The sequence below is a fragment of the Alexandromys fortis genome, unplaced genomic scaffold (genome assembly GCF_014885135.2).
Source record: "Alexandromys fortis isolate MF-2015 unplaced genomic scaffold, M_Fortis_MF-2015_v1.1 scaffold_34, whole genome shotgun sequence".
Taxonomy (NCBI): Eukaryota; Metazoa; Chordata; class Mammalia; order Rodentia; family Cricetidae; genus Alexandromys; species Alexandromys fortis.
In genome coordinates this window covers 12,768,450-12,776,431 of record NW_026067933.1, presented here as the reverse complement: position 1 = coordinate 12,776,431, position 7,982 = coordinate 12,768,450, and the positions used below count along the sequence as shown (strand labels likewise).

The 7,982-nt window shown below is 36.3% G+C and overlaps 1 protein-coding gene across 1 annotated transcript; it reads left to right on the top strand.

The window, feature by feature from the left end:
- The first annotated feature begins 3,342 nt into the window (after nt 1-3,342).
- LOC126503892 (rRNA-processing protein FCF1 homolog) lies at nt 3,343-4,009 on the top strand. The gene has a single exon (XM_050145869.1). The coding sequence runs from the start codon at nt 3,371-3,373 to the stop codon at nt 3,965-3,967; it is 597 nt and encodes a 198-aa protein (XP_050001826.1). The 5' UTR covers nt 3,343-3,370; the 3' UTR covers nt 3,968-4,009.
- The last annotated feature ends 3,973 nt before the right edge of the window (nt 4,010-7,982 follow it).

The following is a 7,982-nucleotide window of genomic DNA, read 5'->3' as shown; positions in this document are numbered from 1 at the left end:
ACATGGTGCTGGAGAAGGAGCAGAGAGTTCTACATCTTGATCCCCAGGCAACAGGAAGTGATCTGAGACACTGAGTATGGTTTGAACATTTACGAGCCCTCAAAGCCAACCCCTACAGTAACACATCTCCTCAAAGAGGGCCATACCTACTTCAACAAAGCCATATCTCTTCATATTGCCACTCCCTCTGAGCTTATGGGGGCCAATTGCTTTCAAACTACTATACCTTCTTATTACTGGGACTTTATTAAATAATAAAATTTATTTATAATGAAATATATATTATTCATATTTCAGCATTTTTCTTGTAGAAAAAAAGAAAACAGTGCACAAATACTTTCATATCTCTAAATATTGAAAACAGAATAAATAAAGGAGCAGTGTTCACTGTGTTCACTGTGGTATATTGTTTTATACTCCCTTTAGGAACTCCTACTATCTCAGAAATGACCTTCTTCAGAAAATAATTTCTTCAGAAAGATTGCACCCCTTTAGAGAGAACACACATCTAAGAACCCCTGTTATGACAACTCTCCCTTCCTGTGGACTGCAACTGCATCTCAGTACAGCCTCCTGGTCTCCCGCTCAGTCAGAGATGAGCTTGATGAAACCAGTGTTAGTTAATAAGGTCTCTGCATGGAAAGCCTGGCTCAGAATCTGTTTCTATGATGAAAATAACAGAGCAAAAAGGAGCACCTGTACTAATAGTCTACACTCACAAAATACTTCTCTGTGTTATCAACTAAGAACAAATTTTACTACTCATGTGCTGTTTTCCAGAAACAACATTGCCTAACCTAAGGCAGACCAGAGACTTTAAAATTTCCTTAATTACCACTAAAATTAATTATCTCCATTTTACCCTGAAAAAAGAGCAAATATGGTGACATAAAGAAAACAAAACGAAAATACACTATTTCTCCCAGTTTTTATCAAAATGCATTATTGCCACTGATCTTTTGAAAATGAATTACCAAGCAAAGTAAAAATAGTGAATGCTTTTCCACATGGGGGGGTGGACAAGCATCTGTAGGAGTATAGTTTAGTGATAGAACAGCAAGTGGAAGACCTGGGTTTGGGGCCACACATTACAGGAGAAAAAGAAAGAATCCAGTGTTATTGAAATTGCTGGCCATTGATATCTCATAGACTCACAAACTTTATAGGCTACTGCCAGTGCTTGTGGTTTACCTCCAGAACTTGATGATATAGGCCTATACCTGAAAATATAACATATTTAAGTCATAGAACATGGAGAAATCACCCTAGAAATTTCATCTCTAATGCCTAGCTTTCATAGTGCTGGAAAAGTCTATGTACATTACTAGAGGAAAAAGGTATGATACGTCTGTAATCATCGTCATGCAACTCTAAACCCTGCAAGCTACAATAAAGACTGGATGGCAAGACATACCCACTGGTATAATATTGGCGTAAGCATCATGAGAGTAACCAGTTACTTTCTGATTGGATTTTAGTTTCACTCCAAAAAATGAAAACCATTATGAGACTAAGAAGCATTAGTTAGGCTCTAACTAAAAATGACCCTAGTGGTAATCTGATACTATTAGTCTTCTAAAGGAGCACAGTATCACACTGACTCTTAATGATCTTTCAGACTTCATACTATTTGGAGTAGATGAGAAATAATACAGAGGCCCTCAGCTGACTTAGCTCAGAAAAAGAAGCTGGAATAATTCTAAAAAGAAAATCTATACCATACCCTTCTCCAAAGGCTCCAAGATCATTGTGGATGAGATCGCATAAAGTATGTAAAAGCCAGAGGTTGTGAAAGACTACAAGGAAGCATATCTTCTGCACACAGAGCGCACACTGCACATGATACTGTAGCAGTAGTCATAGGATCTGTGCAAGTACAAGTCAGATCAAGAAACAGAATGCAGGAATAAGTTTTGCGTGAAGTTCCACCCATAAATGAGGAGCCATTGGCAATTGATAGTGACTGAGAAAAGAAAATTTTCTCTAAGAACATAGCCCCTGGTAAGATGACACCACCAGTGGAAGATGACTGCACATCAAAAACGATATCGGCAGCACAAATTGGACTCAAAAGACTTAAAAAACAAAACACACAAGTCTGGTAAGTATGGAAAAGAAGTACATCTTGGAGGAAATGAAGGAAGGAACAGACACAGAATCAAATTGTATGTATATTATAGTTTCTTTCTTTCTTTCTTTCTTTCTTTCTTTCTTTCTTTCTTTCTTTCTTTCTTTCTTTCTTTCTTTCTTTCTTTCTTTTGGTTTTTCAAGACAGGGTTTCTCTGTTGCTTTGGAGCCTGTCCTGGAACTAGCTCTGTAGACCAGGCTGATCTCAAACTCACAGAGATCTGCCTGCCTTTGACTCCCAAGTGCTGGTATTAAAGGCTTGCACCACCACTGCCTGGTTATACTTTCTTTTTAATATTTATTAATCTATAATATATTTTAATCTATTTTATTACTTTTAGGGTATTTTTATTTGTAATATTTTATAAGAAAGCTTTAAAGACTAATGTAGAAGAAATCAAATATAACTCAACAAAAATAGGATTGAGAAAAAAGAAGACATGAAGTTGAGGGGTAGGTACACATATGGGAAGAGTGGTGGAAAGAACTGGGGGTAAGCATTGCATGAAAATCTCACAGTAGTAATAAAAATACGTGTTGACAGAGGTTTTCTGTCCTGCCTGATCCCACAGTCATTCAGTCTGAATGAAATACACAGAGGCTTACATTGATTTTAAACTGGTTGACCTATTATTAGTTAGGGATTCTTATGAATTAATTCTTTCATTTTAAATTAGCCCATAATTCTTGTCTGTATTAGTCAAGTGGCTTGGTACCTTTATTGGTGAGGCATTCTTATATTATATCCTCTGTGTCTGAGTGACAAATGCATGCTAAGATTTTCTCTTCCCAGAAATCTCCTGTTCTCATTGCCCCACATCTATTTCCTGCCTGGTCACTCTGCCTCTACTTACTACCTGGTTGCCTGGTCTATACTTCCTGCCTATCTATTGGCTAATCAGCGTTTTAGTAAATAGAAGTGACAAATCTTTACAAAGTACAAGACCGTTGACCCACAGCACTTCCCTGCTCTGGCCAGTACCTTCACCATGGGGCTAGACACTCAGAAAGCTAAGGAATGGAGTGGATCAAGCCATCAAAGCCACAGTATTAATCCTAGCCATATCACTTAGCAAATTAAAAACTCATGTGGTCAGAAAAATAGAGATATACAGTAAATATAGATTCAGATAAAAAAAACCCTCTAAATGGCTTACAGTATTTTAAAAAATACATGTGTGCTTGGGAGAGAAAAGAAAAATAATATGGGTGATTCCGGAAGCAATAGGAGTGCAGTGTGAACATGGGGAAGCAAAAGAAAACAAGAAGATATGCGACCATGAAGCGAATGCTTAGTCTCAGAGATGAGAGACTTAAAGAAAAGGATAGATTAAAGCCTAAAAAGAAAGAGAAGAAAGATCCAAGTGCGCTGAAGGAAAGAGAAGTCCACCAACATCCTTCCTGCTTATTCTTCCAGTACAATACACAGCTGGGTCCACCATACCACATCCTTGTTGATACCAACTTCATCAACTTTTCCATCAAAGCCAAACTCGACTTACTGCAGTCCATGATGGACTGTCTGTACGCCAAGTGTATCCCTTGTATAACTGATTGTGTGATGGCTGAAATTGAGAAATTGGGCCAGAAGTACCTAGTGGCACTGAGAATCGCCAAGGATCCACGATTTGACCAACTTCTGTGCACACACAAAGGAACCTATGCTGATGACTGCTTGGTACAGAGAGTTACTCAGCACAAATGCTATATTGTGGCTACAGTTGATCGGGACCTCAAACGAAGAATCCGGAAGATCCCTGGAGTTCCTATCATGTACATTTCTAACCATAGGTACAACATTGAACGGATGCCAGACGATTATGGAGCTCCTCAGTTCTAATTCTTACCTGACCACATTCACCTGCGTTTCTTTACCAGCTTTCTATGTTGTCAGTTAATTAAACATACTTTTTGTTGTTTTTTTTATCATATTTTGTCTCAGTTTTAAAAATAGCTGCATCTTTAAAAAGTTATATTATTAAAATGTGTATATGTAAAAAAAAGAAAAATAATATGGCTGAGGAAGAAACAACAGACGCTAAAAGACATTTGATTATAAATGCTGCTGGATTAATAGAACATATACACTTTGAAAATACTGTGACTTCAAAATTTTAGTCAAAAGATATGTTACTTTGGAGAAGAGATTTTGCTTTTGTTTATACAGGAAATTAGAGGCTCTGGATCCAATCTGGGCAAAGAAAAATCAGATTTGATCAAGGAAGACCCTCTGGGAAATTCTCCCATATGAGCAGATGGCCCAGATGTCTGAGTTCTACATCCAGAACAGATTCAGTACTGCTGCCTGAGATGATCAAGTCTCACAGGATACTCCAGTCAGGAATTGATCATAATTCTAACTTTTCTTTAAGTCCCCATAAGATTATCAGTGCCCCCAATCAGCAGGAAATAGCTTAGAAAACTATACCCACATTCTCAAAAAAAATAGACTATAGATATTTTTCTTTGTTTGGAGTGTTGGCTAAAAGTTGTTATGGATAATGGTCAGGAAGAAAGTTAAACAAGGGTGATTAGATTCAGAATTCTTTAAAAAAAAAAACGGGGGTAAGTTCTGTGGGAATATGGTCTTGTACTTTGTAAAGATTTGTCACTTGTATTTTAATAAAACACTGAGTGGCCAGTAGTCAGGCAGGATGTATAGGGAGGGTGACCAGGCAGTAAGTATAGATGGGATGACCAAACAGGAAATAGAGGTAGGGCAATGAGAACAGGAGAACTTTGGGAAGAGGAAAGCTCCACCTGTACTCATTACCCAGATGCAGAGAAAACAAGATGAAAATGCCTCACTGATAAAGATACCAAGCCATGTGGCTAACACAGACAAGAATTATGGGTTAAGATGTAAAAATTAGTTAAAAAGAAGCCTGAGTTTGGTGTAGGAGGTTCTTCTGTTCATGTGTTGCTTTCATTGGCTAATGAATAAAGAAACTGCTTTGGGCCTGATAGGGCAGGACTTAGGTAGGCGGAGAAGACAAAACTGAATGCTGGGAAGAAGGGCAGAGAGAGAGAGAGAGAGAGAGAGAGAGAGAGAGAGAGAGAGAGAGAGAGAGAGCTGCTGCCATGGATCTTCTGACTGAGACGGACAATGGTAATAATCACTGGTAAGCCACAGCCACGTAGCTATGCACAGATTAATGTAGATGGGTTAAATTAATATGTAAGAGTTAGACAAAAAAGAAGTTAGAGCTAATGGCCAAGCAGTGTTTAAACTAATACAGTTTCTGTGTGGTTATTTTGGGTGTAAGCTAGCCAGGCGTCGGGACAAACAAAGGGCCCACCTCTCCTTGCAACATGAGTTAATAGGCCAACCAGTTTATAATTAATGTAGACCTCTGTGTGTTTCTTTGGGACAGAATGGTTGCAGCACTTGGTAAGACAGAAACCTTAGTCAACAAACACTAAACAAGGGAGAAAGTATTCCAAGATAAATAAAGAGACAGATACCAGATGTATTCATTTTCCTTTTGGCAGAAGTACAAAAGATGCTTAATGCATTTACTGAATACATAAATAAGAAACAATAGGATAGATAACACTATGAATACTATGAAATTGTAGTCAAGTTCTAGAAAGAATTGTAGCACAGGACTTTGAATTCATGCATATATGATGTTGCAAAAATTAAAAAAGTTGAAATCACTCATGGAATAGAAATACTGAAAAAAATCAAAATATTAAAATTGGTCTTATAAAGTTTTTTTCTTAATTACTATTTTATTGTATTCATATAAGTGTTGCTTACATGTATGCACATCACATACAAGCATAGTTCTCAGGTTAAATAATAAAATGGGCATATAATAAAAAGGTTACTAGTAGTTAATAGTGTGTAGGAAATAGAATCCATCTTTGATAACACTAATAAAAGTAAATATGTCAATAACTTGAAAAATTCTATACATGGAAGCACAATGGTTTTATACAGTGCTTGTATCCTTTGTCTTTAGTTATTTGAACAGATAATCACAACTATGTGTAAAAAACAATATTTTTAATTTAAACTGTCTAGTGCCAAATTGTTAGCAAAGAAAACATACAATAAAAATTTATTGTGGATGTTTAAATTCATTTACTTTTTTTAAAAAATGTACTTTCTATTTTACTATAAATAAAATAGTCAGTTGAAAATGTATTGAAATTAGTTCCCTCCTTATACAACATAGGACCCAGAGGTCAAACCCAGGTAACTAGACACAGTATCATTTGCCTTAACCCATTGAGCAGTTTGACAGCACAAAAACGTTTTAAGTCTTATTAACATACATATGAAATAACATGTATGGTTTAAAATTAGCAGTCATCAATGAATTATGAACTATATCACAGTACTTATGATACCATAGAACTTATGACATATTTTTATTTCTTGCAAATAATTAACATAGCTAAGATGTTCTTGAATCAGACCATGGGTAACTATCCAGTCATTTAAAACATGTACCTTTATTACTAGTTCTTAAGTTACTCAGACAGCAATCAGTTCACACTTAGGAATTCATAACCCATTGAAATTTTTATGTAACTAGGGAAGACAAAGACCTTTAGCTCTTAAAACTAAGTGTTTAAAAGCTGGTAACAAGTGTAAAATTGAGGTATCTATGCAATGTTAGAAGAATAATAAGTAAAATCAACATAAAGTATTTGAGTTTCCTTTTCGATTTTATATTTATTTAGATTATAATTTGTTTCAAAATGTAGAATGCCATTTAAGTTAATCAAAGTTCATTGACCCAGGACTTTAAAAATATCTGTGAAGCAAAACTAATCTTATAATGCTTTTCTTTCTTAATTACTATTTTATTTTATACATATGGGTGTTGCTTGCATGTATATACACCACAAACACGTCTAATTCTCATGGAGGCCAGAGTGTGTATAAACTGGAACTGGAGTTACAGGTGGTTGTTAGCCATCGTGTAGGTCTAGAAATTGAACCAAGGTTCACTGGAAGAGAAATCAGTGCTCTTAACCACTGAGCAATCTTACCAACCCCATTCTTATGATTTTAAAATCAATTTCAGACCAACACACACACAATTTTATTAACTTGACTACTAATGAAAGTGTATATGATCAAAGTGTATTGCTAGAAACATTGCTGGAAGGAAGAAGAATATTGGGAGCGCTAAACCTAGAGTGTTAGAATAACAACACAGTTACTTTTAAGTTATACTTACACTAAGACAAGCACTAGAAAATAATGAGATCTGAACAAATAATGCAATGCAGGTTTGACAAAAAGGCAGCACACATCCATGCTTCTGGTCAACATTGTTATTGATTGCAGAACTTTTAGACCACTTGACCATTAAGTATATGTGGATTCTGTCTTGTCCCACAGAGCACTCTGGGCAACCACTTTTTATTGATTGGTATTGACATAAACAGTGCTTTCCAGGAAAAGAGGTAAAAACTGTAAATGAAAAATAATTATACCTCGCTCAGGGTAGTGTTTTCTATTTCCATCCATTTGCATGCAAAATTCGAGAAGTCATTGTTTTTTACCGCAGCATAGTACTCTAATGTGTATATATATTCCACACTTTCTTCATCCATTCTTCCATTGAAGGGCATCTAGGTTGTTTCCAGGTTCTGGCTATTACAAATAATACTGCTATGAACATAGTTGAACAAATGCTTTTGTCATATGATAGGGCATCTCTTGGGTATATTCCCAAGAGTGGTATTGCTGGGTCCAGGGGTAGGTTGATCCCAAATTTCCTGAGAAACCGAAACACTGATTTCCAAAGTGGTTGCACAAGATTGCATTCCCACCAGCAATGGATGAGGGTACCCCTTCCTCCACAGCCTCTCCAGCAAAGGCTATCATCGGT